This window comes from Salmo trutta, chromosome 22, assembly GCF_901001165.1.
Source record: "Salmo trutta chromosome 22, fSalTru1.1, whole genome shotgun sequence".
In the NCBI taxonomy this organism is placed as follows: Eukaryota; Metazoa; Chordata; class Actinopteri; order Salmoniformes; family Salmonidae; genus Salmo; species Salmo trutta.
This window is the reverse complement of record NC_042978.1, coordinates 37,769,075-37,796,635: the sequence shown is the minus strand read 5'-3', so window position 1 is coordinate 37,796,635 and position 27,561 is coordinate 37,769,075. Positions and strand designations below refer to the sequence as shown.

General features: G+C 43.7%; 2 protein-coding genes and 2 non-coding genes across 11 annotated transcripts; 1 reads left to right on the top strand and 3 right to left on the bottom strand.

Moving 5' to 3' along the window:
• Positions 1-634: 634 nt before the first annotated feature.
• On the bottom strand, positions 635-9,407 carry LOC115158687 (histone-binding protein N1/N2). Of its 6 annotated transcripts, XM_029707890.1 has the most exons (16): positions 9,219-9,406; positions 8,150-8,194; positions 7,898-8,011; positions 6,013-6,093; positions 5,780-5,889; positions 5,237-5,454; positions 4,924-5,146; positions 4,581-4,630; positions 3,453-3,526; positions 3,266-3,339; positions 2,694-2,882; positions 2,190-2,353; positions 1,878-1,952; positions 1,660-1,734; positions 1,144-1,269; positions 635-803 (listed from the first exon to the last, which is right to left on the bottom strand). In XM_029707890.1, exons 1-16 carry the CDS (start codon positions 9,254-9,256, stop codon positions 771-773), a joined length of 1,689 nt encoding a protein of 562 aa, XP_029563750.1. In that variant the 5' UTR covers positions 9,257-9,406; the 3' UTR covers positions 635-770. The 6 variants fall into 6 exon arrangements, with proteins under 6 accessions (XP_029563750.1, XP_029563748.1, XP_029563749.1 ...); XM_029707888.1 differs by having other exon boundaries at positions 4,924-5,454; positions 9,219-9,407; XM_029707889.1 differs by lacking the exon at positions 9,219-9,406 and adding an exon at positions 8,436-8,957 and having other exon boundaries at positions 4,924-5,454.
• LOC115159028 (small nucleolar RNA SNORA16B/SNORA16A family) lies at positions 2,457-2,589 on the bottom strand. Its single transcript, XR_003868823.1, has one exon. It is a non-coding gene; the product is annotated as a small nucleolar RNA SNORA16B/SNORA16A family (small nucleolar RNA).
• Positions 9,408-9,635: 228 nt separating the features above from the next.
• trnar-acg (transfer RNA arginine (anticodon ACG)) lies at positions 9,636-9,708 on the top strand. Its single transcript has one exon. It is a non-coding gene; the product is annotated as a tRNA-Arg (tRNA).
• A 349-nt stretch (positions 9,709-10,057) lies between these two features.
• LOC115158688 (aldo-keto reductase family 1 member A1-B) lies at positions 10,058-26,043 on the bottom strand. 3 transcript variants are annotated; one of them, XM_029707895.1, is made up of 9 exons: positions 25,694-26,043; positions 18,922-19,023; positions 18,681-18,800; positions 18,193-18,344; positions 17,696-17,891; positions 16,755-16,954; positions 16,114-16,186; positions 11,281-11,367; positions 10,058-10,961 (listed from the first exon to the last, which is right to left on the bottom strand). In XM_029707895.1, the coding sequence occupies exons 2-9, from the start codon at positions 19,015-19,017 to the stop codon at positions 10,896-10,898; spliced, it is 990 nt and encodes a 329-aa protein (XP_029563755.1). In that variant the 5' UTR covers positions 19,018-19,023; positions 25,694-26,043; the 3' UTR covers positions 10,058-10,895. The 3 variants fall into 3 exon arrangements, with proteins under 3 accessions (XP_029563755.1, XP_029563756.1, XP_029563754.1); XM_029707896.1 differs by lacking the exon at positions 25,694-26,043 and adding an exon at positions 19,903-20,039; XM_029707894.1 differs by lacking the exon at positions 25,694-26,043 and adding an exon at positions 19,111-19,305.
• Between the last annotated feature and the right edge of the window lie 1,518 nt (positions 26,044-27,561).

The following is a 27,561-nucleotide window of genomic DNA, read 5'->3' as shown; positions in this document are numbered from 1 at the left end:
TTGCTTTATTAGACTGTTGGATTGAAACAAGCATTGAGGCACCTGTAAAGCTCTACACTACGTTAGAGCAGGTTACAGTAGAGGTAAGGGAGGTAATGTTGAGAAGCTGTCTTTCTACAGGAAGACGTCCCACCAGCATGTTATGCACCTTCAGAAGATCAGTGGAGTCCTGAAACATGATTCCTATAGCATAGACATTTAATATATCCCATGTTAAGAATCATTGGTTAACCCTGATTTTCTGATCCTACTTGGACACAGATCCTAGTTAACCTTTGACTGCTATAGCCCCAAGCCAGACAGTGACAGCCCAACCAGCTCATACACGCCACCACACCGGGTCCTTCAGCCTGCCCTCAATACAGACAAGTATCATGTACGGCAATCTAAAAACGGATGAGTGATTACAATTTTTTTTTAAATGTTAGTCAGATGACCTCCCTGTAGGTAGTGCATCAGACCCTGGGAGAACATGCCAACAGACACCACAGCCAAGGATTGTTGGCCGAGGCAGTAATGTCACTAAACTCTACCCAGACAAATGACTAACCACTTGGTACCTATACATTTTTTTTTTTTTAAATAAAAAAATTATACTGTAACCAGAAGTGGAATTAATTCTGAAGACAAGCGATTCAGATATGCAAATATTGAACTTTTATTACTACAAGTATACAAAAAAAGTCAGCAAGTGAGAGAATGTTCATATTTACAGAAACAAGTGTTAGGGGACAGGCATGCTCTGCTGGCTGGATGATCAGGAAGTCAAATCACACAGAAGAGTCAGAGGACGGCTTGGCGGGCTATAGGAAAGGAAGAAAACAGCATTAGTAGATCATAAAGTTAAACACCTGAACACCGCTTTAATCCAGAAAAACCTACCATCCCTGTCAGGGGTCCATTAATACTGTTGAGTTAATCAGTTGGAGGATTTATGAAACCTGTACGAGTCTTGGTCACATGTCAGGCTGTGGAGGTCAACTCCCTCTTGTAGGCGCAAATAGGGTGGTCTACAATCAGACTCCGGTCTGTTCAAATTGGAAAAAATAAGACTGCCTAGGGTGGGGTCCCCTTCCTCAAGATACCACCTTCCTGCGCTGCACCCAACTCCACTGAGAATGAGTTATAAACCTATCAACTCGCCTCCTGTGCCCCTTTCTCCTGGACTTCGTTGCTGGCAGAGCCGGAGTCGCCGCTGCCATTAACTGTAGTTTCCTGCTTGTTCTTTTTAGCATCTGTGTCCTTTATGGGGCTCTCCTCCATTTTCCTCTGTACAGGAACACAAACCAAAGTCAGCTTCTCAACATTACCTCCCTCACCTCTACTGTAACCTGCTCTAACGTTGCTACACGATCACAAAGCCACTGCACCACAACCAAAAAACCTAGACAGGAATAACACTAAAAGGAGAGAGCGGCATGAAAGCAAAGAAACCACCATTGGGGCTGTGGTCACCCGCAGAACTAAGAGAAAGCAAGAAATTCATGCCACATGAACATACTAGTAAAGGGGGCATGGATTGATTGGACTTGGGAGTCGCAGGGAGACCACAGTAACCTACTGACCAGGACATGGTCAGCATTATCTAAACGTCACTGCCACCCCAGGCTGGGACTAGTAGTAAGTAGCAGAGTTACAGGTCAGGCAGGAGCACCTCACCTTTTTCCTAACCAGGTGGGAAATGTCTAATGCGGTGTTGGAGGACACACCATCAGCTGCTGACGTGACAGCGATCTGAAACACAGGACAAGGGAATTGGTCATGAATATCAGCCTGCTTACTAAAGTAACTGACATAAGTCATTTGTTTCAGTAGGCACAAGGTTTCATTCCAGGTGCAAGAAACATAAGATGGACTTCAAAAACAGACAAAATGACCTGACTGGCTTCGAATGCTGATGGGCCACTTTTTTCTGCTGAAGCTGGGAATGCTGATGAAGTAGAGGCCCCGGCCTGGAAGAGCACATAAACCCACAGATCAATTGGAGAAACTAGCTGGATCCTCAACTTTCTCATTAGAAGTCAAGTGGACTGGACTTCTTCCTTGATCAATAAATATTTACTAGAACTACTATACCAAGTAATAGTCATTAGGACACATTTTAGATTAAAAGGAGCATTTCTTGGACAAGTCCCTCCCCGTTTGAAAAACAACACTGATCCTAGCCAGTATCCCACAGGTAGTCTCACCAGGGTCTGTTGTATGGCCACGGAGGCCGATCCTGCCATCCTCTGACTCTCCTTGGCGTCCTCCACCTTCTCAGCAATGTCAGGCAGCAGCAGTTTCAGCTCCTCCAGCTCAGTCTTCCCCTCAGCGCCATTCTCACCCTTGTCGAGCACCTCCTGGAGCATGGCTAGACAGAAATAAGGCATGCAAGTGACAGGTCAGAAATTGACATGTCATAGCTAGTGCTGTAGCATGACTGCGCAGGTAGCTTTCAATCAAGTACAAAAAGTTAATGTCATCGCCCAAATTGTTGCTGATAAGATACAAGAAACCCCCAACAGCAACAGTCAGTAAAATATGCTTCTGGCTCATTAACCAACTCATCTGATTCGGCCTACTATCTCAGATTCGATAAGAACCCCCCCCCAGCCAAATTGGTAACATTGGACTAGCAACACCTAGGTTGTGGGTTGAAACAAATGGATAGATGTGCTTTTTAGCAGACTTGTCATATTTATCCATCTTACCCAGGCGGCCCTCAATGACCTTGACAGAGCTGCTGTAGTGCTGGATGGCCTGGCTGTACTGGCCTGTGTAGCAGTAAGTCATTCCCAGCTGGTAGTGAGTCTCAGCCAGCAGGCGGCTGTGGGGGGGCAGGTGCTTCAGCTGCAGGGCCAGGCAGTCCTGGAAGTCCTCCACCGCTGCAGGGTAGTTACCTGGGAGAGGCAGTGTCAAGCTGAGTATGAAGTGATTACAACTACAAACAACTGTCGTGTGGTGCAAGGATTTAAGACCTGAGGTAGAGCAGGGTTTCCTCACCCTGCTCCTCCAGTAATCACAACAGTACACATTTATTGTAACCTGGACAAGCACACCTGATTCAACTAGTCACCAAGCCCTCAATGAGGTGTTTGTCCAGGGCTACAACAAAAACATGTACTGTTGGGGTACTCGGGGACCAGGGTCAGGAAACATGTAGAGGGAAGGGCAAGCTGAGCTGAAATGGATTCTGAAGTCAACATAACTACATGGCTGTGTTCAGTAGGGCATGCTGTAGCAAAACATGAAAAAAAAAGCTACAAGGACATAAAGAACATACCAGATTCAGCACCAACTTCTCCCAGCTTTAGATAGGCCTGAGCTGCCATCAACTGGTCCGCCTCATTCGCCTTCCTGTTTGGATGAGGTGGTGAGGGGAAGCAGGTGAAAGTTAATCCATGAAAATCATGTACACTAGGAAGTTTGTGACAGCCTTTTACAGGGAGCACTCAGGAGGTTGAGTTTACCTTTTATAGATGACCTTGGCAACTTCCAGCATCTCCCAGGCCAGCTGCAGGTTACCTACCTCCTCTTCACTCTCCTACAAGAGATGGGAAGAGTCAAACAAGGTTAGAAACACTATATACACACACAAAAGTATGTGGACAACCCCTTCAATTTAGTAGATTCGGCTATTTTAGCCACCTTTCCAACAAGTCAAATTTCTGCCCTGCTAGAACTGCAAGTGCTGTTAAGTGGAAATGTGTAGGAGCAAGAAAGGCCGGCTGTGAAGTGTTAAGCAACAAACTCAGAAAGGGACTGCCAAGTGCTGAAGAGTAGAAATCGTCCGCCGTAACACACACCGAGTTCCAAACCATCTCTGGGAACAACGTCAGCACAAGAACTATTCGTTGGGAGCTTCAGAAAATGGGTTCATGGTCAAGCAGTCGCACACCAGCCTAAGATCACCATGCAATGCCAAGCGTCTGCTGGACTAGTGTAAACTTGTTCTCTAGTGATGATTCACACTTCACCATCTGGCAGTCCAATGGACAAATCTGAGTTTAGCTGATGCCAGGAGAACACTGTGCCCAAATGCATAGTGCCAACTGTAAAGTTAAGTGGGGGAGGAAGAATGGTCTGAAGCCGTTTATGGGCCGAGCTAGGCCCCTTAGTTCCAGTGAAATCTTATCGCTACAGCATACACTGACATTCAAGATGATTCTGTGCTTCCATATTTATTGCAACATTTCAGAGAAGGCCCTTTCCTGTTTCAGCATGACAATGCCCCATGCACAAAGCGAGGTCCATAAAATAAAATGTAGGGATTGTGTAGAAGAACTTGGTTGACCTGCACAGAGCCCTGACCCCAACCCAGTTGAATGCCTTTGGGATGAATTGGCACACTGACTGCAGCCAGGCCTAAATGCCCAACCTCACTAATGCTCGTGGCTGACTGGAAGCCAGTCCACACAGAAATGTTCCACCATCTAGTGGCAAGCCTTCCCAGAAGAGTAGAGGCTGTTATAGCAGCAAAGGGGGGAGGGGACCAACTCCATATTAACACCCATGATTTCAATGACGAGCAGGTTTCCACATACTTTAGGTCATGTAGTGAGTCTTCATAAATTCATTGTGACAATGGGATAGCTTACCTTGTCTTCAGCAGTGCCTTCCCCTTCATCATCATCATCATCATCATCATCTACAGGTGGAGGCCAAGAGAACAGTAAGCCTAAGTTGCAGTTGTACGTGTCAGGAAAACCAATGACTAACTGTACATAACCAAAGACTGAAGAAAAGCTTGTCTTTAGTAGTAATGTGACAGCAGTAGTTCAACAGCGCAGTGTAAAACTTCAATTTGCAAGAGAATAGTTCATTTACAATCCCTTTACAGCCCTACTGTAGATTAAACAGCAATTGTGCAAAATCCACACTTAATGTCCTTCTGTCCCAATCCACGTGGTACACCCAAACAGAGTCCTACACCAAGTCTACCTTCACCCTCTTCCTCCATCTTTCCCTCAACTTCTTTGCCATTTCCATTCAGCTCTTCAGTCTTCACACCTTCCGCTTTCCCTTCAGGAGTCTTCTCCACCCCAGTCACAGGAGTCTTCTCCACCCCAGTCACTTTCCCTTCAGGAGTCTTCTCCACCCCAGTCACAGGAGTCACTTTCCCTTCAGGAGTCTTCTCCACCCCAGTCACAGGAGTCTTCTCCACCCCAGTCACAGGAGTCACTTTCCCTTCAGGAGTCTTCGCCACCCCAGTCACAGGAGTCTTCGCCACCCCAGTCACAGGAGTCTTCTCCACCCCAGTCACAGGAGTCACTTTCCCTTCAGGAGTCTTCTCCAACCCAGTCACAGGAGGTTCGAAATGCTCATTCCCGTTCTTGACAGGAGACTTGGCAGCACCCTCTTCCGTTGTTTCCATCTTCCCCTTTGGCTCAGTTGCCCCATCTTCCCTATGAGTGGTTTCCTTCTCGGCCATTGCGTCATAGACCTGCATTCGAAGCTTGTCCCTCGTTTCCTCTGAACCAGATGAATGAAATCATGTTACATTGTTCACTAACATGCTATTAATGAGCGCATGTAAAAATAAATCTCCCTGTGCCCAGAGCATGAACAAGCCCCCCCACCCCCTCAGTGAAATGAGCCGACTGATGAATGTGGCCCATTCCCTCTTCCCTGTCAGATATAAGACGGCACCACCTTGCCCAGTGACAGGGGGCCTATAATGACACTTAACCTACCAACAAAACAAGCAAGTTCAGCACTGTACAAGTTAATTGTACCAGAGAAATGTAACAAGCAGACATTAACAAAATGGTGGTCAGGTTGAGAAGCTACTGCTCACCATCCAAGTTGTCAGCACTCTCAAACTTGGAGTTCTCCTGCTTCTCCCCCTCTTCAGATGACCCCTCAGGGACTCCCTCCAGAGCATCACCCAGGACAGTGTTCTCCATCCTGCACCACCACAACCAGCCATTTAAGTTGAATATCCATAACTCAGAGCATGGTGCTGGCAACAGCTGTTTAACTGCAAACTGAACACATGTACAGCACATGCAGTATCCAACTTCCACTTACCTGGCAAGCTCCAGCAGAGACTTCCCACACAGGAAGAAGGCCTCTCCACACTCATCTGCGGTGTCCCCATACCGCTCAGCCCTGAGGGAGAAGGGAATAAAGCGTTTACTGGCTGAGGTCAGCTCATTGGCTAAACAGCCACATCACACCAACCAAACATCTTCACCATTAGTCTGGATTTGCCTCCCTCTCCAGCAACTTTTGGGAGGCCAACAAATGGTTGGGCCAGCCTACATGACCTGATCAACTTTGATACGCTGGTAAGAGACAAGCCAATCATTCGTGAATTTGTTTCGTACAACACCCCACATTTTGACAAACAACTTCTAGGAAAGCAGATTCAGACTGAATATAAACTCAGCAAAAAGGAAATGTCCCTTTTTCAGGACCCGGTCTTTCAAAGAACTCATAAAAATCCAAATAACTTCAGATCTTCATTGTAAAGGATTTGAACACCGTTTCCCCATGCTTGTTCAATGAAACAGGTGCATGTTCATTAATTATGGAACGGTCGTTAAGCCACTAACAGCTTACAGACGGTAGGCAATTAAGGTCAGTTATGAAAACTTAGGACACTAAAGAGGCCTGTCTACTGACCTTGAAAAACACCAAAAGAAAGATGACCAGGGTCCCTGCATGAACGTGCTGCAAGGAGGCATGTAGATGAGGCCAGGGCAATAAATTGCAATGTCCGTACTGTGAGACACCTAAGAGAGAACGCTACAGGGAGACAGGACGGACAGCTGATCGTCCTTGCAGTGGCAGACCACGTGTAAAACCTACACAGGATCGGTACATCCGAACATCACCTGTGGGACAGGTACAGGATGGCAACAACTGCCCGAGTTACACCAGGAACGCACAAGCCCTCCATCAGTGCTCAGACTGTCCGCAATAGGCTGGACTGAGGGCTTGTAGGCCTGTTGTAAGGCAGGTCCTCACCAGGAATCACCAGCAACAACATCAACTATGGGCACAAACCCACTGTCACTGGACCAGACAGGACTGGCAAAAAGTGCTCTTCACTGACCAGTCACGGTTTTGTCTCACCAGGGGTGATGGTCAGATTCGCGTTTATCGTTGAATGAATGAGCGTTACACTGAGGCCTGTACTCTGGAGCGGGATCGATTTGGAGGTGGAGGGTCCGTCATGGTCTGAGGTGGTGTGTCACAGCATCATTGGACTGAGCTTGTCATCACTGCAGGCAATCTCAACGCTGTGCGTTTCAGGGGAGACATCCTCCTCCCTTATGTGGTACCCTTCCTGCAGGCTCACCCTGACAATGCCACTAGCCATACTGTTTGTTCAGTGTGTGTGATTTCCTGCAAGACAGGAATGTCAGCAAAGAGCCCAGATCTCAATCCCATTGAGCACATCTGCAACCTGTTGGATCAGAGGGCCACCCCCCCCCCCCCCAGAAATGTCTGGGAACTTGCAGGTGGAAGAGTGGGGTAACATCTCACAGCAAAAACTGGCAAATCTGGTGCAGTCCATGAGGAGATGCACAGGAGTACTCAATGCAGCTGGTGGCCACACCAGATACTGACTTACTTTTGACCCCCCCTTTTGTTCAGGGACACATTCCATTTCTGTTAGTCACATGTCTGTGGAACTTGTTCAGTTGTTGAATCTGGTTATGTCCATACAAATATTTACACGTTAAGTTTGCTGAAAATAAACGTAGTTGATAGTGAGGACTTTTGTTGTTGCTGAGTTTTTGTATCAATTGATAGAACAGCAGAATTACCTTCAGGATGAGTTGTCTAGCAGAGGTCAGGTCAAGAGAATTCCATTATCAACATCAAATCCACAATAAAACCAATAAATGAGCCTCATAACACTTCAAATTCACAGTTTGGCCAAGCCATTGGCCTTAGTACTCACAACATGCCGCAAGCCTCCTGGAACACGTTGACTGCAGAAACTACGTCACCCATCACCAGATGCCTGTTCCCAGCACCAATCAATTTCTTTGCCTCAGCCATCACGTCGACTGAGCTGTGGTACACATTGAACAACAAATAATATTTTTGTACTTCACTTAAACCTACTGCATGAAAAGTCCCTGTGGAGTGAACTCAAGAACAAGTCAAACTTCATAAAATCAGTATAAATTCAGAAAGTGCAGTTTCTCACCTGTCTGCTGCAACAGCACTTGAAGAGCAGGACTTTTCTTCCATGCTGAAACAAAGTGACATTAATGCAGTCAATTAGAGACTAACATTGTCTAGTCTAAATAACTAAAAACAAAAGTCCATTGTGAAAACCAAATAGTTTCTGAGATGCCTGGGTAAACCTTTTCCGATGCAAGGGCTGAAGGTACCCTTGGAGCAACAACCTCATTCGTCTGTCAATAGACCTAACGCACCCTCATAAGTAATCTCAGCATGGGAATGAATTTTTTTCGATCGGATCCTCTAACCTGCTTCGAACGCAAGTGCTCTTCTCGGGAGTGCAGCCATCCAGGTAACGAGTGTTGGAATAAGAAACAACTTTTTTTTTTGCAAGTTGATATCGATTTCACTAAAAACAACGTTTGCGTTGAAACACCTGAATAACTAAAAAGTGGCCTTCGTAGTTTACGTTTAGGAAAGCTTTTTAAAATGTTCGTAGTTAACTACCACATGTCACCGCAGTTAGCACGTGCATTTCTTGAGTATTGGTAGGTGAAATTGCTTCTTGCTTGGCTAGCTACCTACTTTTCTATGCAACTAATGTTAGCAAGCAAAGAGACTAATCTAACCAGTTCGGGCTAACCGTTAACTATCTACGTTAGCAAGCTAACTAATTAGAGCTGACGTTGGCCAAGAAAATGAACATTATCTAGAAGTACAACAAAACATCGTCAAATTCGAGTTAACTGTAGCTACCCTGCTAATGTAATGCAATTCGTATCCATGCAAACTAGCTAACCGTAAGACTACGCTAACGTTTCATCTACGGCAAGCGCCATCCTTTGGGTTAAGTGTAACGTTACTTAGCAACGTTAGCTAGTTGGCCGCCACTGTCCGTGGAGCGGAACGTCTTGCTATGGTGCATGGGAACAATTTAACCATAGATAACTGTTAATTAACGTTGACTAACTACAAGTTTCGACTAGTTATCGGTAGTACACCACGGCTTAAGGACGCTGCTGTAGCTAGTAGGCAAGCAAACAGAACAAAAGCTAGATAACAAAAGCAGAGATAGATAGGCGAAGGCTCACCTTGCAGAGTTAGAAGCAGCTGCTATTTCCTCAGGCATGTCAGTGAAGCGACTGAGACTCTTTCGTGTAAATTAACACAGATTTGTCTAGGACTATATCAAGTTTAGCGCCTGTTCATTATTTCACTTTGTTGGCGCTTTTAAATACTGCCACGGTGTTACGCTTCCGCTGAACTTTCAACTTGAATTTCACTGAACGCGGGAGATTACATTTAAAGGGGAACTACCATGATACAATGTAACATTCTTATAAACATTGCTTGATCGATCATCTGAAAGGCCATTCAACTAATCATCAATCAATCCATTGCATGTAGCCAACTTTGTTACTGGTAAATAACAAACAATACATTTTAGAACCTAAAGATACAGATTATGTGCACAATATATACGGTTATTAAATTGTGCGATCTACAGCGGGCTAGTGGCGCAATGGATAACGCGTCTGACTACGGATCAGAAGATTCTAGGTTCGACTCCTGGCTAGCTCGTTTCTTTTTCACGTCCCACATGCTCTTTGACTTTGGATAGTTAGAAATAATCATTGACTGGTAAACGTACAGACAGCACATACTATATATATAGCAAGACCTAGCACAATAAAATAAGCTAACATTGAAATGTTCTAAAAGTCAAATCAGAATCCTGCTTTCATCCACGAGGTCCAGGGATGTCTTCATGACTGGGACATCAGAATGCTTGCTGCAGCTGTGTACTATTCTCCAAATATACTTTATTTTTTATAAGAAGCTCAGCTACGCATGGACTTGCAAGTAGGAAATATCTCTTTATGTTGAGTCGACTGTAAGCACTGGGCAGCAAGGTGATAGATGGGTTCAATACATTTAAAATACAAAACATTTTTATTTTATTTAACTAGGCAAGTCAGTTTAAAACATAACACTGCATATCAATAAACATGTCACTTCAGTGCTTTTGTGCAGCCCGAGTCCAAAAGCAGGTCAGACAGAGGTGTTGTTAGTAGTTACTGTTTCTGCATGATAACTCTCCATTCATAGTTTTCCCTCCTGGTAAATAAGCATTGTAATTACCCCTCGTCACAAAAGCAAACAACAAATCACTGAAAAGGGCAGTAACAGAAAAATTATATTATGACGAACATGCTATGTCCCAATACTCTCAAAAATACCCCTTTTCTCGTCACCCCATGCCACCATGACCAATGATCTGAAAGGAGATGGATTTTCCTCACCCTTCCTTCTTTCCCCTTAAAGCAAGGCTGCCCAACCCTCTTTCTGAAGATCTACTGTCCTGTAGGTTTTCAGTCCAACCCTAATTTAGCAGTTCTGATTCGGCTAGTTAAGGTATTGTTGAGCAGATCATTTGTAGCATCAGCTGTGTTAAATTAGGGTTGGACTGAAACCGTGCTTCTACACCTGCATTGCTTGCTGTTTGGGGTTTTAGGCTGGGTTTCTGTACAGCACTTTGAGATATCAGCTGATGTAAGAAGGGCTATATAAATACATGTGATTTGATTTGTAGATCTCCAGGAATAGTGTTGGGCTGCCCTGCCTTAAATGGCCCTCTTTTCCCTTATCAAATCAGTGGTCAGGAAGGAGGAAGACATTTAATGGAATTGGGACACAGCCTTGGAGGGGGTTGAGGAAGGGGAGTGAGTTCCCAAGGCACAAAATAGGGCAGCAGAGTGGGGAATTGCTCAGTAGGGGTCACTGAAGGGGTAGTGTGGATGTCCTGCATCCCTGGGGACGGGCTTCCCATCAACCTGCAACAACAATTGAAAAAAGTTACAAGCTAGCCAGGAGTCAAACCAAGCTAGCCAGGAGTCAAACCATCTCCTTATCCGCAGTCCATTGCGCCACTAACCCACTGAAAACTTTATGGTGAAATGTCAATAGAGACACCGCATTTTGTTTACTATCTTCTACCAGCTGATTACATACCGCAGATATAGTATCAGCTCACTATACCACGTTTAACTATTGTTAGCTGGCAATCACATAACCCATAGAAATTCAATAACAATACTCCCTGGTCTCACTTCTGTTGTACACATATATACCACTAGCTCTAAATCCACTCACTGTGACGGTTGGTACAATGTAGCGCCAGCCTCTGTTCAATGCTGTTATACACTTCATCTCTTCCGCTTCAAGGGTAAAGTCAAATACCTGAGGATGCACACACATTTAGATTAAGCGTACACTCAGTAGTCAAATAAATCATATTATTACACGACTACATGATGGGACTTCTGCAAACAGTTTTATGAGATGGGTAGGAATCTTTTATTTTATTTTTATTTCACCTTTATTTAACCAGGTAAGCGAGTTGAGAACAAGTTCTCATTTGCAACTGCGACCTGGCCAAGATAATGCGTAGCAATTCGACACATACAACAACACAGAGTTACACATGGAATAAACAAACATACAATCAATAATACAGTAGAACAAAAGAAAACAAAAAGTCTATATACAGTGAGTGCAAATGAGGTAAGTTCAGGCAATAAATAGGCCATGGTGGCGAAGTAATTACAATATAGCAATTAAACACTGGAATGGTAGATGTGCAGAAGATGAATGTGCAAGTAGAGATACTGGGTGCAAAGGAGCAAGATAAATAAATACAGTATGGGGATGAGGTAGGTAGATAGATGGGCTGTTTACAGATGGGCTATGTACAGGTGCAGTGATCTGTGAGCTGCTCTGACAGCTGGTGCTTAAAGCTAGTGAGGGAGATATGAGTCTCCAGCTTCAGAGATTTTTGCAGTTCGTTCCAGTCATTGGCAGCAGAGAACTGGAAGGAAAGGCGGCCAAAGGAGAAATTGGCTTTGGGGGTGACCAGTGAGATATACCTGCTGGAGCGCATGCTACGAGTGGGTGCTGCTATGGTGACCAGTGAGCTGAGTTAAGGCGGGGCTTTACCTAGCAGAGACTTGTAGATAACCTGTAGCCAGTGGGTTTGGCGACGAGTATGAAGCGAGGGCCAACCAACGAGAGCGTACAGGTCGCAATGGTGGGTAGTGTATGGGGCTTTGGTGACAAAACGGATGGCACTGTGATAGACTGCATCCAATTTGTTGAGTAGAGTGTTCGAGGCTATTTTATAGATGACATCACCGAAGTCGAGGATCGGTAGGATGGTCAGTTTTACGAGGGTGTGTTTGGCAGCATGAGTGAAGGAGGCTTTGTTGAGATATAGGAAGCCGATTATAGATTTCATTTTGGATTGGAGATGCTTAATGTGAGTCTGGAAGGAGAGTATACAGTCTAACCAGACACCTAGGTATTTGTAGTTGTCCACGTATTCTAAGTCAGAGCCGTCCAGAGTAGTGATGCTGGACGGGCGAGCAGTTGTGGGCAGTGATCGATTGAATAGCATGCATTTAGTTTTACCTGCGTTTAAGAGCAGTTGGAGGCCACGGAAGGAGAGTTGTATGGCATTGAAGCTCGTCTGGAGGTTAGTTAACAGTGTCCAAAGAGGGGCCAGAAGTATACAGAATGGTGTCGTCTGCGTAGAGGTGGATCAGAGAATCACCAGCAGCAAAGAGCAACATCATTGATGTATACAGAGAAGAGAGTCGGCCCGAGAATTTAATCCTGTGGCACACCCATAGAGACTGCCAGAGGTCCGGACAACAGGCCCTCCGATTTGACACACTGAACTCTATCAGAGAAGTAGTTGGTAAACCAGGCGAGGCAATCATTTGAGAAACCAAGGCTGTCAAGTCTGCCGATAAGAATGTGGTGATTGAGAGAGTCGAAAGCCTTGGCCAGGTCGATGAATACGGCTGCACAGTAATGTATCTTATCGATGGCGGTTATGTCGTTGTTTAGGACCTTGAGCGTGGCTGAGGTGCACCCATGACCAGCTCTGAAACCAGAGTGCATAGCGGAGACTTGTGAGACTTGTGGGATTCGAAATGGTCGGTAATCTGTTTGTTACCTTGGCTTTCGAAGACCTTAGAAAGACAGGGTAGGATAGATATAGGTCTGTTGCAGTTTGGGTCTAGAGTGTCACCCCCTTTGAAGAGGGGGATGACCGCGGCAGCTTTCTAATCTTTGGGAATCTCAGACAATACGAAAGAGAGGTTGAACAGGCTAGTAATAGGGGTTGCAACAATTTCGGCAGATAATTTTAGAAAGAGAGGGTCCAGATTGTCTAGCCCGGCTGATTTGTATGGGTCCAGATTTTGCAGCTCTTTCAGAACATCAGCTATCTGGATTTGGGTGAAGGAGAAATGGTGGGGGCTTTGGCAGGTTGCTGTGGAGGGTGCCGGGCAGTTGACCAGGGTAGGGGTAGCCAGGTGGAAAGCATGGCCAGCCGTAGAGAAATGCTTCTTGAAATTCTCAATTATAGTGGGTTTATCAGTGGTAACAGTGTTTCCTTGACTCAGAGCAGTGGGTAGCTGGGAAGAAGTGCTCTTATTCTCCATGGACTTTAGTACTACAGGATGCAAATTTCTGTTTGAAAAAGATAGAAAAGCTAACTGCCTGTGTATATTTGTTCCTAACTTCCCTGAAAAGTTGCATATCACAGGGGCTATTTGATGCTAATGCAGTACGCCACAATGTTTTTGTGCTGGTCAAGGGCAGACAGGTCTGGAGTGAACCAAGGACTATATCTATTCCTAGTTCTACATTTTTTGAGTGGGGCATGCTTATTTAAGATGGTGAGGACGGGATGAGGTCAATGTCATTCCAGGATACCCCGGCCAGGTCGATTAGAAAGGCCTGCTGGCTGAAGTGTTTTAGGAAGCGTTTGACAGTGATGAGGGGTGGTCGTTTGGTCGCAGACCCATTACGGATGCAGGCAATGAGGCAGTGATCGCTGAGATCTTGATTGAAAACAGCAGAGGTGTATTTGGAGGGCGAGTTAGTTAGGATGACATCTATGAGGGTGTCCGTGTTTACGGATTTGGGGTTGGGGGGCAATCAATTCACACATGGTATCGAGGGCACAGCTGGGGGTAGAGGGAGGTCTATAGCAAGCGGCAACAGTGAGAGACTTGTTTCTGGAAAGGTGCATTTTTAGAATTAGAAGCTCGAATTGTTTGGGTCCAGACTTGGATAGTAATACAGAACTCTGCAGGCTATCTTTGCAGTAGATTGCAACACCGCCCCCTTTGGCAGTTGTATCTTGGCGGAAAATGTTATAGTTAGCGATGGAGATTTCAGGGTTTTTGGTGGTTTTCCTAAGCCAGGATTCAGACACGGCTAAGACATCCGGGTTGGCAGAGTGTGCTAAAGCAGTGAGTAAAACAAACTTAGGGAGTAGGCTTCTAATGTTAACGTGCATGAAACCAAGGCCTTTACGGTTACAGAAGTCAACAAATGAGAGTACCTGGGGAGTGGGAGTGGAGCTAGGCACTGCAGGACCTGGATTTACCTCCACATCGCAAGAGGAACAGAGGAGAAGTAGGATAATGGTACGGCTAAAGGCTATACGAACTGGCCGTCTAGCACGTTTGAAACAGAGAGTAAAAGGAGCAGGTTTCTGGGCACGATAGCATAGATTCAAGGCATAGTGTACAGAGAAAGGTAAGGTAGGATGTGAGTACATTGGAGGCAAACCTAGGCACTGAGTAATTATTAGAGAGATATAGTCTCTAGAGACGTTTAAACCAGGTGATGTCATCACATAGGTAGGAGGTGGAACAACATGGTTGGTTAAGGCATATTGAGCAGGGCTAGAGGCTCTACAGTGAAATAAGACAGTAATCACTAACCAGGACAGTAATGGACGAGGCATATTGATATTAGAGAAAGGCATGCGTAGCCAAGTGAACATATGGGTCCAGTGATTGGTTGGGCTGACTGGGGACACGGCAATTCAGACAGTTAGCAGGCCGATGCTAACAAGCTAACAGTTAGTAGGCCGGGGCTAAACAAGCTAGCAATTAGTAGACCGGGGCAGGCAAGCTAGCAGTTAGCAGACCGGGGCAGGCAAGTTAGCCTTTGGGGGACGTCGCGATGGGGGTAAGTCTGTATTTGCCTCTTCGTGCGGTGACGTCGATAGACCAGTCGTGGAATTAGTAGGGTTCCAAGTAGCTCTAGAAAGCTAGCAGGCCAGTTAGCAGAATGGACCTTCAGCGGACGTCGCGCCTGAGGGGCCTGTTGGAATCCTCGGGCAGATTATGTCGGTATTCCAGTCGTAGAGGATCGGCGGGGTTCCGTGCCCCGTACCGGCAGTAGAAGGGGTCCGGATATTGTAGCCCAGGAGCCCTGGCCGAGCTAGCTTCAGGCTAATTGGTGCTTGCTCCGGGATGGAGCAAGAAACGCTAGCAAGGAGTAGTAACCCGGGATTGTGGTTAGCTAGTTGCGAAGATCCAGATGAAATGTTCAGAGTTTGCGGTAGGAATCCGGGGATATGGGGGAAAAAATATATAAAATATGAATAGGTCCGTTATGCTCTGGTTTGAGTCACGTTGTTCGAACTGGCGAGAGCTTTCCGAGCTAAAGGTTAGCTGATGACCGCTAGCAATGGTTTGGTGACTGTTAGCTGGCTAGCTTCAGTTGAGGGATTCCAGATCCGAAGTAAATGGAAATACTTTCGAAAAAAAACAACAGATCCACGCCACATTGGGTGAGGCGGGTTGCAGGAGAGTATTTAGAAGTTGAGGTTTAGTAAAATATTTTAAAAAGATATGCGAAGAAAAAGATGTAAAAAGATATATACAAGGGACACGACAGGACAAAGATGTCTGACTGCTACGCCATCATGGATTCCATGAATACATGGAATAGTAGTAGCAGGAATAGTAGTAGTAGTAGAGTTTTGGTTTCTTGCAGTATTAGACTGAATTGTGCACCAATTTACAATTATAGATTGGCATCATACAATAGAATACTACAAAACCACAATACTTGTGAAGAAATAGGCTTAGATAACAAAAAAAAATACAAAATACCCACCTGAATATTCTCTTTGATCCGAGACTCTGTCACACTTTTAGGGATCGTCACTACTCCTCGCTGTGTCTGCCATCTAGCAAAGAGACAAGATGTACATGGTTTCATTTGGAGAGAAAAATTGTCAACATGAAAATCAGGATCTGACCACTAGACCATATGAATGTTTGTTTTAGTCATTTATTTAATGAATTATTGTGCTAGGTGGGGAGGTCTTAATATATTTGGTATGTGCTGTGTAATACTGGTACATTTATCCTGTGTTCCTAAAGAGGTATTGGGATATTATTGAAAAGAGTTACGAGCTAACCTGGAGTAGAACCTAGAATCTTCTGATCTGTAGTTAGACGTGTTATCCATTGTGTAACTAACGCACTTATTGGCTAAAGGCAAGGTGTGTGTTCTTGTTTGTGTGTTTATTTTACACCCGTCTCACTGTACAGGCCCTGACGCAAGAGGATGTGTTCATCACTTCTCAGTTGTGGAACCCGCTGATAGGCTCATGGCAGAATATCAGTTTATATTCTGTACTTAATCAGTGTATTTCAGGTGTCTTTATTCCTGGCATTTGCATATGACATGGGGATGCTGGGTTATCATTGAGTAAAGAGTTCTAGGCTAGAACATTATAGAACATTACGCACCTAAGGATGATTTGTGCTGGGGACTTGTTGTACTTCTTGGCCAGGGTGTCGATTGCTGCTTCATCCAGGAGGATGGGCTCATCAGGATGCTTCCATGCCCGATCCGGTGACCCCAGTGGGCTGTACGCTGTAATCACCAGGCCTCTGTCCCGGCAGTGTCCCAGCAACTCCACCTGAGCCAGATACGGATGGCTTTCCACCTGGAAAACAGAGAAACATACAGTGGGCAGTGGGCTAGTGGTGCAATGGATGACTACAGATCCGAAGATCCTAGGTTTGACTCCTGGCTAGCTTGTAAACTTTTTCAATATTTATTCAACTGATTGTAAGGTAGGGAGGAATAATGTACACACAACACATGCCACATATCAAGAACTCCCTACCTAGCAAAATAGCTCATAAACCAAACACTCATACGTCGTAGTATTTAACAGTCAACAAACACTTGCAGTATTTCTGACAGGGACACAAAGAGACAGTAGGTGGAGGGTTATAAGCAAAGGATATTGGAAGATAGATAGTAGCCTGAGAGAAGACTGGTTGTGGCAGTGATAAAGAGACAAACATACAAACAAATACAACCACTTTCAGTAGGCTAGTGGCACAATGTATAACACGTCTGGCTACAGATCAGAAGATTCTAGGTTAGACTCATGGCTAGCGCATAAGCTTTTTCAATCGTTGCCCAACTGATATTTAGGTAGGTAGCAAGGAATAATGTACACACAGTCAGCACAAGCTGTCAGCACAAACTGTAGCTCAGTTGGTAGAGCATGATGTTTGCAACACCAGGGTTGTGGGTTCAATTCCCACGGGGGGCCAGCACAGATTTTTTTTTTTTTAAATCTATGAAATGAAATGTATGCATTCACTACTGTAAGTCGCTCTGGATAAGAGCGTCTGCTAAATGACTAAAATGTTTAAAAAATATATCTCCCTACCTGAAGCACAGTGGGTTTGATGTTGGCTACGGAGAGAACGTCGTCTATCTGTTTGCTGTTGAAGTTGGACAGGCCGATAGCCCTGACCAGGCCCTTTTCCACCAGCTTCTCCATGGCAGCCCAAGTCAGCTTGTAGTCGATGTCATCGTACAGCAGGGTGCCGTCCTCCGACTTGGGGAAAGGAGCGTCACCTTGTCTGTGGGGAAGAGCAGGCACAATGTTAACACTGTACAGTCATGATGACCCATGTACATGGTTTAAAAATTCAATAGGATGACCATAGAGTTAGTTTAACTACACAGCCACTGTAATGTGAACAGATAATTTAAAAAAAATTCTAATAGCAAGTCTACCCAAATCGGATTGAAATTAAAAGGAAATTCTGTCTGACAATTCTACACATTTATTTGCTGTAACATGTTCACGAATGCCAGTTATTATGCCTCTTTATAACAGAAGCAATGTTGAGTAGGCCAGATCCCATGGAGGATACTCACTGGAAGGCGTAGGGCCAGTGGATGAGGTATAGATCCAGGTACTCCAGACTCAGCTCCTTCAGTGTCTTCAGCAGGGCGGGCTCCACATCCTCCGGGTGATGCTGTGTGTTCCACAGCTTGGAGGTGATAAACACATCCTCTCGCCTCAAGGCCTGTATACAGAGACAGGTGTAAACGAAGACCACACAAACCTTTTCACCCATCATTGGGCTAGTACTGCAATGGGTAATGCGTCTTGACTACAGATTTGAGGTTTGACTCCTGGCTAGCTCGTAATTTATTTCAATCATTCACATGCCAAATATACTAATCAAGACCTTGTCCAGCTAGCACAATAATAACAGACCGACTCTGTCCATCTCAGTATCTGCCAATGGAGTCTATAGTACTAAGCCTTAGATACCATGTTTCTAGGGCTCTGGTCGAAAGTAGTGCACTAAATTAGGGACTAGGGTGCCATCTGGGACGCAACCTTGGTGTTGACTTACTTTGTCAGGGCCAAGTGTCTCCTGCAGAGCTTCTCCGATCTCCACCTCGTTGCCATAGATGGCAGCACAGTCAATGTGACGGTAGCCAGCCTGCAAGGCCCAGATTACTGCCTGTTTAACCTGGAATACAGCCAACACAACAAGACAACCACTGCTTACAAAAACCCAAACAGCAAGCTAATATTAATACTACACTGCAGATGAGTTAGGAGAAATATTCAATAAAAAAATGAACACCTACCTTGCCAGGTTCACTCTTCCATGTTCCCAGCCCAAGGAGAGGCATCTTCCGCCCGGTGTTGAGAACTGCAAAGTCATTTTTACCTGCCACTGCCATGTGTACCTGAAGACAGAGCAGAATAAAGATGTCAGTCAGGTAAAGCCTTTGTGATGTTCACATTGTGCATCTCAACATTGTGAAGTGGCTTACTCTTCTTGTGTCCTTCAGATCACTGGTTTGCATTGCCTGTAAATCTATGGGCCTAACAGGTGAGATAGATGTTGAAACTTTCAGCTTTTGGGGCCTCCTGCCTACTAGCACACTCCACTAAGCCTCCTGCCCATGGCTCATATGAACTGTTGCTGACTATCACATGACTTCCTTCCTGGCCATAGCATGGGTGGAAAGTCGCGCTTCTGTGTCAACAGCTGCACGAGACCTGACCACACCTGGACCCTTCTACTGTACTCTTACCATGGCCAGTAGAAATATCGAAACTGATCAATAATCACGATGCGCAATCTGGAGCAGAAACCGGCTGCGGTCAGACCAAAGCATGTCTGCAATCTATTGGTAATAAACGAGGTAGGGTGGACAAAGATAAAAATGTTCCTGTCTGTCTGTCAGAGGTGCAATGCCAGGCATCTGATAGATAACGCACAAAGGCAATATTCCAACAAATTGACATTTCATCGATAAATAATCTTTCATGCATGCTTGAAGAACAAGCGATACAAATGTAATTCAGTGCTATGATGATCTCGATGTCACTTACGTATCATTTCCTCTACATTATTATTCGCGATTTAACGTTATCCTTTCATTTTTTGATAGTCAATTCACCTGCCTTATGCAACATATACGATTGAGAATCTGATCCAAGTAGATGTTATGTGCTGCATATTCGCCCTGTCAATGCACCCTAATTGAAATGAAACCAACAAAATACACTCACTATCGTACAAAACGTCTAGCAGCTGTATTCATAAACATCCCACTTACAGGTATCAATCTGCAACAACAACAAAAAATATCTCTCTTCTTCAAAGCCCTGGCCACAAATAGTCAAATTTTAGCTGTTCAACAAAATCCGACTTCATTTTGCTGATATTTCCGTTTCCAGGGTTTGATTCAAGAGGGCTGTCCCCATAGAGATATATAGACTACTCATAATGGATATTTAAGCAATAACGCCAGAGGGGTGTGATATATGGCCAGTGTACCACTGCTAAGGGCTGTTCTTATGCACGCAACATGGTGTGCCTGGATACAGCCATTAGCTGTGGTATATTGGCCATATACCACAAACCCCCGAGGTGCCTTATTGCTATTATAAACTGGTTACCAATGTAATTAGAACAGTAAAACAAATGTTTTGTCATACCAGTGGTATGCAGTCTGATATACCATGGCTTTCAGCCAATCAGCATTCAGGGCTCGAACCAACCAGTTTATAAAGCCCATTTTAACATGGACATTGACATTGAGGGCTTCCACCATGCTTCTGCCATTTTAAAGTAGTAAAAGTAGTCAACTGGGTGGTGATCACTTATGTATATAAACTCTAGATTTCTAATGCTATGCATTGGCCATTAAGAGGCTTTGACGTCACTGGACGGCCATATTGGCACTCCCCAGTAGGAGCAGTCCACCACATGAATGAGGGACAGTACCATTAGTAATCTCTAAACAAATTAGTTAAAAAAATATATATTTAAAAAATGTCATTATTTTATTTGTATATTTAGCTCACATAATCTAATTTCAAAGTATGCATTAATGTGTCTGTAATAGAATAAATGTGGTAAAAACAAATGTAGACATTAATAAATGCATTTTCTATAGCTTCCAAAATGTTTTTTTTACAACTGTGAGGGAGTGCCAAGATGGAGGTATTTATTGGTGGGGATGCCTATGGGTTGTAGCCTCAATGCGTTGGACTAGTAACCGAAAGGTTGCAAGTTCGAATCCCCAAGCTGACAAGGTACAAATCTGTCGTTCTGCCCCTGAACAAGGCTGTTAACCCACTGTTCCTAGGCCGCCATTGAAAATAAGAATTTGTTCTTAACTGACTTGCCTCGTTCAATAAAGGTAAAATATTTTTTTTTTTTTTTTTTTTTAAATGGCACTTCCCGAGCGATCACAGACGCTATAATGGCACAGATATAAAGATGGGTCCTCTATATATCTCTATGGCTATCACAGTCCGTTCAAAGGGCTTCATTTTTCTGTGCAAGAAACCATCTAGATTTGACCAATGATTTATATATACACTAGAAAACATTTTGGAAGCTATAGAAATGTATTTATTAATGACTACATTCGTGTTTGCCACCTTTATTCTATTACATACATCTTAATGCATAATTTTAAATTATATTATGTAAGCTAAACAAAAAAAACAACAAACAAACAAACTTTTCCTTAAAGTATAATACTTAAATATATGTAATTTTTTCCCTTGTAACATTTAATTGAAATACTGTAGAATTCCATTCATTCATATGGAGGACTGCTCCTACTGAGGTGTGCCAATATGGCCGACCGGTGGCTTCAAAGCCTCTCAATGGCCAATACATAGCACCAGTCTCTTGGTGCGTTCGAGACAACTCAGAATTCTTCAACCAATAATAGACATCAGAGGGTTTGGGTGAAGACCTGTGGGCAGCCCACTGGAGTTTAAAACCATATAGTTTTGATTTTAAACCAATTGGTATGACAAAACATTTGTTTTTTACTGTTCTAATTACATTGGTAACCAGTTTATAATACCAATATTTTACCCCCTTTTTATCCCCAATTTCGTGATTACAATCTTGTGTCATCGCTACAATGGGCTCGGGAGAGGCGAAGGTTGAGTCATCCGAAAAATGACCCGCCAAAACACGCTTCTTAACACCCGCCCACTTAACCCAGAAGCCAGCTGCACCAGTGTCGGAGGAAACACTATTCAACTGATGACCATTGTCAGCCTGCAGGCTCCCGGCCCGCCACAAGGAGTCGCTAGAGCGCGATGAGCTAAGTAAAGCCCCGCCGGCCAAACCCTCCCCTACCCCATACGACGCTGGGCCAATTGTAAGCCGCCCTATGGGACTCCTGGTCACAGCCAGTTGTGACATAGCCTGGGATTGAACCCAGGTCTGTAGTGGTGCCGTAGACCGCTGTGCCACTTGGGAGGCCCCAAACCAATTACATTTTAAAGCTAGCTTTGAGGTAGCTTGCTTAAAAGGATTGTTCACCTAAATTACAAAATAACATTGATTTCCTTACCCTGTACACAGTCTATGGACAAGGACAAGCTATGACAGCAAGCCATGCTTTGGTTTAGTTTCCCTGGCAATGTTTTAGCATTTTTGACACAATTCCCATTCAAGTCATGGTACCTACAGAGCCTTCGGAAAGTATTCAGACCCCTTGACCTTTTCCACATTTTGTTACGTTACAGCCTTTTTCTAAAATTGCTTAAATAGTTTTTTCAACCTCATTAATCTACACACAATACCCCATAATGACAAAGCAAAAACAGGTTTTTAGAATGTTTAGCTACTTTATAAAAAAAAAAAACTTAAATATGACAAGTATTCAGACCCTTTACTCAGTACTTTGTTGAAGCACCTTTGGCAGCAATTACAGCATCGAGTCTTCTTGGGTATGATGCTACAAGCTTGGAACACCTGAATTATGTAAAATGTCAACAAAATTAGGTTGCTGTTACTCCCGTCCATACTGTTGCAGAATGCAGCCTTTTGACAGCATGTACTAAAGTCGATTTAATTGTTCAGCAGTCTTATGGCTTGGGGGTAGAAGCTGTTAAAGGAGCCTTTTTGTCCTAGACTTGGCGCTCCGGTACCGCTTTTCTCTGCTACCACACGGCAAGCAGTACCGGAGCGCCAAGTCTAAGACCAAAAGGCTCCTTAACAGCTTCTACCCCGAAACCATAAGACTGCTGAACAATTAATCAAATTGCCACCGGACTATTTACATTGACCCCCCCATTTGTTTTTGTACACTGCTGCTACTCACTGTTTATTACATTTTATCATCTATGCATAGTCACTTCACCCCTACCTACATGTACAAATTACCTCTAACCTGTACCGGTACTGGTATGTAGCCTTGTTATTGTTATGTTACTTTTTATTATTTTTTACTTTAGTTTATTTGGTAAATATTTTCTTAACTCTTCTTTAACTGCACTGTTGGTTAAGGGCTTGTAAGTAAGCATTTCACAGTAAAGTCTACACTTGTATTCGGCGCATGTGACAAATAAAGTTTGATTTTATTTAATCTACACTTACATTAGTCCCCTCGTTTTGTGATTGGCATTTAGGCTGTGACAACAAAAAGGCAGCAGACAGACCTACAGTATGTTTTAGCAGGGATGTTTGGTAGGGTGACCTGATTTGTAAATAAAAATAATTTTGTCAAACAGATTGTGAACCCAAAGCAGTGGCGACCCGTCATTCAGGGCAGTTGGGCAGAGTTCGAGACAGCAGATGCTACCTTGTCCGGGACAAGGTAGAACGTCCGGTGAACAGGGCAGGGTTCCCTAGCCACAGGCAGAGCATTTGAAACTGGAGGAGCAGCACGACCAAGACAGGAGAATGACACCAGATATAACAGACTGACCCTAGCCCCCTGGCACATATGTAACAGTGTAGGTTCCGTCCCTCTCTTCGCCCCAACCCAGGCTCGAACCAGGGACCCTTGCACACATCAACAACTGACACCCACGAAGCATCGTTACCCATCGCGCCACAAAAGCCGCGGCCCTTGCAACGCAAGGGGAAACCCTACTTCAAGTCTCAGAGCGAGTGACGTCACCGATTGAAACGCTATTAGCGCGCACCACCGCTAACTAACTAGCCATTTCACATCGGTTACACATAGACTATTGCAACATAGATACTGGAGACTGAGACAGGGGTGGGTTGGGGGACACTGTGGCCCCGTCCCGACAATACCCCCAGACAAGGCCAACCGGGCAGGATATAACCCCACCCACTTTGCCAAAGCACAGCCCCACTACTGTTCACACATTAGCCAGCTTTTGACATGATTTTTAAAAGTGGTTATGGCTAGTATGGCTTTGAGTTGCTATGGTAGTTTGCTCAACTCAACAGCAACTTGAGCTCCACTGTAAAAAGCATCTAGACATTATCTCCCATTTCTTTGAGACTAGCAATTGGTTTTCAATAGCGAGATTTGTATAAACCTTGCTGTCTGTCTGACATTTTCAACATTGTTTCAGTATTGAAATTTGATCTCCAGCTGTCTCATAGTAATGAACGTGTTGGGGTCAGGAGTTGGGATGAGACAGACAGGCAGGCAGCTTTTCTCAGCCAGTCAAAGTCATGAATCAGCATCATTTTTATGAATATATACAAAAAAAAATTAATAGAAAACAGGTAAAATGAAAGGAAGTGCAGCTAGTTTGCAGTCTTTCCAGCTTCAGTTTGAATAAATTGTGTTTGCTGTGTTGTTGGCTAGCTCCACTGAACAACAGTGTCCTGACGAGAGAGCACATTTTCTATGCCAGGTGAAATTGTGCATCATTAGGTCATTGTTATGTTATGGATGTATCCAAATAAACACTAGAAAACAGCTTCACAAATGCAAATGCAGCTACTTTTAGTTATTCTGGCTGCACTGTTTGATGTGACCATAAGTTAGCCGTAGATGACTAGCTAGCAAGCAAGTGATAAGAACGTTGCCAGCCAGTATGGCAAAATAACTTTTAGGAAGAATGACTGGGTCGCATCCGTAGATACAGAACAAAAGACTTAACGACTGGGTCGCGTCTCTGGCAACCAAACCGATAGAACGAACAACAAGCATTTCGTTACACTCGCATTAACATCTGCTAACCATGTGTATGTGACAAATAAAATTTGATTTGAAACACTTTTTGTGTCGAGACTGTCTTGTGGAAGGATGAAATAGTATGAATAAATTCATCAAAATAACGTTTTTAATGAAAATATGTCTATCAATATTTGAATATGTTGTTAAACAGTTGTATACAAATGAGGATGCCCTGTGTTTGGAGGATATATTGGGATGTTTGGAGGATCGAGATGAAACAACACCAATACACCAACAATATATCCTCCAAACAGCGGCTTCTCGGGCATTATCACTTAATTACCCCAGAACGTTATTCATTAGGACGATTCGGACGGGATTCGTTTTTCCAGACTGCCCCATGTAATTCTTTTTTTTTTCTTCAATAAAGTGACGGTTATGACAAACGCCTGGAGGTTTTTATTCTAGGCGTGAAGACGTTTCAAGATGCCCAAACGATAACAGGTTACACTGATAACACGAGCTTTGCTCCAAAGTTTCTAAACCATTCCAAACCATCTTTGGTATAATATCGCCATAATATTTGAATTGAGGAAGTGTGATCATAATCATTATTTTAGAGATCCGCATTAGACGTCCTGCTACCTAAATTCCCCCCACCCTGCAGACTTAAACTAAACAACACAAAAGCACGCTGGCACTTGTTATCAGTATTTCGGCTATGGATTCAAATTGAATGTGAGGTTGGGCTGATGGATGAGAAAGGGAACTTATAATTTACAAAAGTTTACCTCAGTTTTAATGCTACTTTGCAATATATTAAGAGCAAGTGTTGCATTAAATAGGCGCAATATTTTTTACTGACACATTTTGCAATGTTCAATGAATTGGCACAAAATGAATAAACAAAAGCATTCACTGTGAAATGATAGCCTACATACGAAGGGACTACATGTAGCCTATGCGCAGCACTTCGTTTTAACCATACCTTTTTTGGAATCAGATGGTTTTCTTGCTCAAACAGCGAGCACAGACATCTCTCTCAAAACACCGGGCTGTCGATTCGCACGGGACTAGTAGGCTATTATCAAAGGACCTTGAATTTAGTCGAAAAATGGTAGTCTCCATGTAAAAATGACCGACATGGCAGATTTGGACGGGATTTAAATTACGGATATGGTGATCTTTTTTAAATCATGCACATAATTACATAACTATCTCCCAAGTAAAACAAATCCTGTGCAAATAGGGTTTATGCAACATTTATTTTCTGAGCACAGTGGCTGCTGCGTTGGTGCTATGATTGGTGGCGTGTCGCATCTCAGAACGGTGGGAAGTTGTAAGTGGCTGAGACTTGTCACTGATTTACTGTTAAGGTGACAACATCCAGGAAACCTTTAACGGTGCTGTTTACCGGGGACTTTCCAGTTCCAGCCTGCAACTGGAAAGTCCCCAAAATATCCGCGGAACTAGTTTATCCTGCTTGGAAAGTCCAGACCGGCCGCGCAATGATTGAAGAAAGGACAGGGATTGTGTTTCTGTGACTAAGACTAGCGCAAACCCTCCAAATCATTCCGCTATGTGTGGGTGGGTATACCTTCTCTATAAAAGATAGAGAACTCACAGACGACAGGATATGTTCGTTGGTTTGCTCTTCGACAAAGGACCTGGCTTTTTGGGGATTCCAGTGGAGATTGATTTGAATGCTAGACTTGGTATTTAATGGCTACACATATTTTGGAACATAATTTAATATAGGGCCTAGACTATTGGAGGCTGTTCGTGGTAGGTTGCGTTTGTGTAGGCCATTCATGGATAGAGCTAATTTGTAACAATTTATTTTGTACTGTACTGAATGTGCGATAGACTACATTAGACTAGCCATATCTATTGACTAAAAAGAGATGACGTTTCGCAACGTTTTTATTGACTGAAAAGAGACGACCATTGTAATACAAATAGTCATTCTGGTTGTAAAACGTATTCTCATTTAGTCAATAGATATGGCTATTAGACCTAATATTAGACCTACTAGGCTAAGAACAACAAATAACATTCTTATAATTGTGAGACCTAATATTGGAACTACAAGGCTAGTGAGACCTAATATTGGAACTACAAGGCTAGTTACAACAAATAACATCTTATTATTTTACATTTACGTCATTTAGCAGACGCTCATATCCAGAGCGACTTACACATTGGTGCATTCACCTATGATATCAATATTATGATTGTGGAAACGTAGACAACCCTATTATTATAAGACATGGCTATTCCCAGCCCTTTGTTTGCCCACGGACCACAATTACTTATCAAATCGTGTATTTTAAAGTAATGTTTAGTCATAGAATTCTTTAATTATCACCTATTTTTCTCCAAGGATACCCTACATTTTCCTCCTAAAATAATGCATAGTCCGATAGTTTTTGAGTGTGCTCTGAGTCTTGACTGTGCTAATGTCTAAATTAGTCTCACTAATATTCTTCCTATGTCGAAATAGGCTACATTTAGTTGACAGAAATCTCATGTCACCGTTGCCTTCACGTTGTTGCTGTTAATATTAATTGTCAAGTTCAAAAAATACATTTTGAAGAGGCACGCAGACGAATGTTAAGAGCATGGGTATTTAATTATTACCCTACGAGGTGTCTACTGCTGGGTTTTTTTACGTGATAAAACGCACCTGGTCTATATCAGTCTTTGAACAGCGGGAAGAATTTTAAAAAGCTGTGGAACTGGCTTCGAACTCCACATTATAATTTGAGGTGTCTAGAGGATGAAGTAAAGTTGCCTAATTTCCAGGAGATTGAGCAATTTATCGAAACTAAAATCTCCCACCCCAAGGAAAGCGCC

Bases quoted from the DNA above. Each gene is read 5' to 3' on its own strand.
- LOC115158687 (XM_029707888.1), bottom strand. From the start codon at position 9,256: ATGCCTGAGGAAATAGCAGCTGCTTCTAACTCTGCAAG. The intron at 6,094-7,897 runs GTGAGTACTAAG...CTTCTCCCTCAG, and splicing joins CAGGAGGCTTGCGGCATGTT to GGCTGAGCGGTATGGGGACA. The intron at 804-1,143 runs GCGAGTTGATAG...CCTTTCCTATAG, and splicing joins AGGAGAAAGGGGCACAGGAG to CCCGCCAAGCCGTCCTCTGA.
- LOC115158688 (XM_029707894.1), bottom strand. From the start codon at position 19,143: ATGCAAACCAGTGATCTGAAGGACACAAGAAGA. The intron at 16,187-16,754 runs GTGCGTAATGTT...TCTCTTTGCTAG, and splicing joins CCAGCACAAATCATCCTTAG to ATGGCAGACACAGCGAGGAG. The intron at 11,368-16,113 runs GTGGGTATTTTG...GTGCATCCTCAG, and splicing joins GGATCAAAGAGAATATTCAG to GTATTTGACTTTACCCTTGA.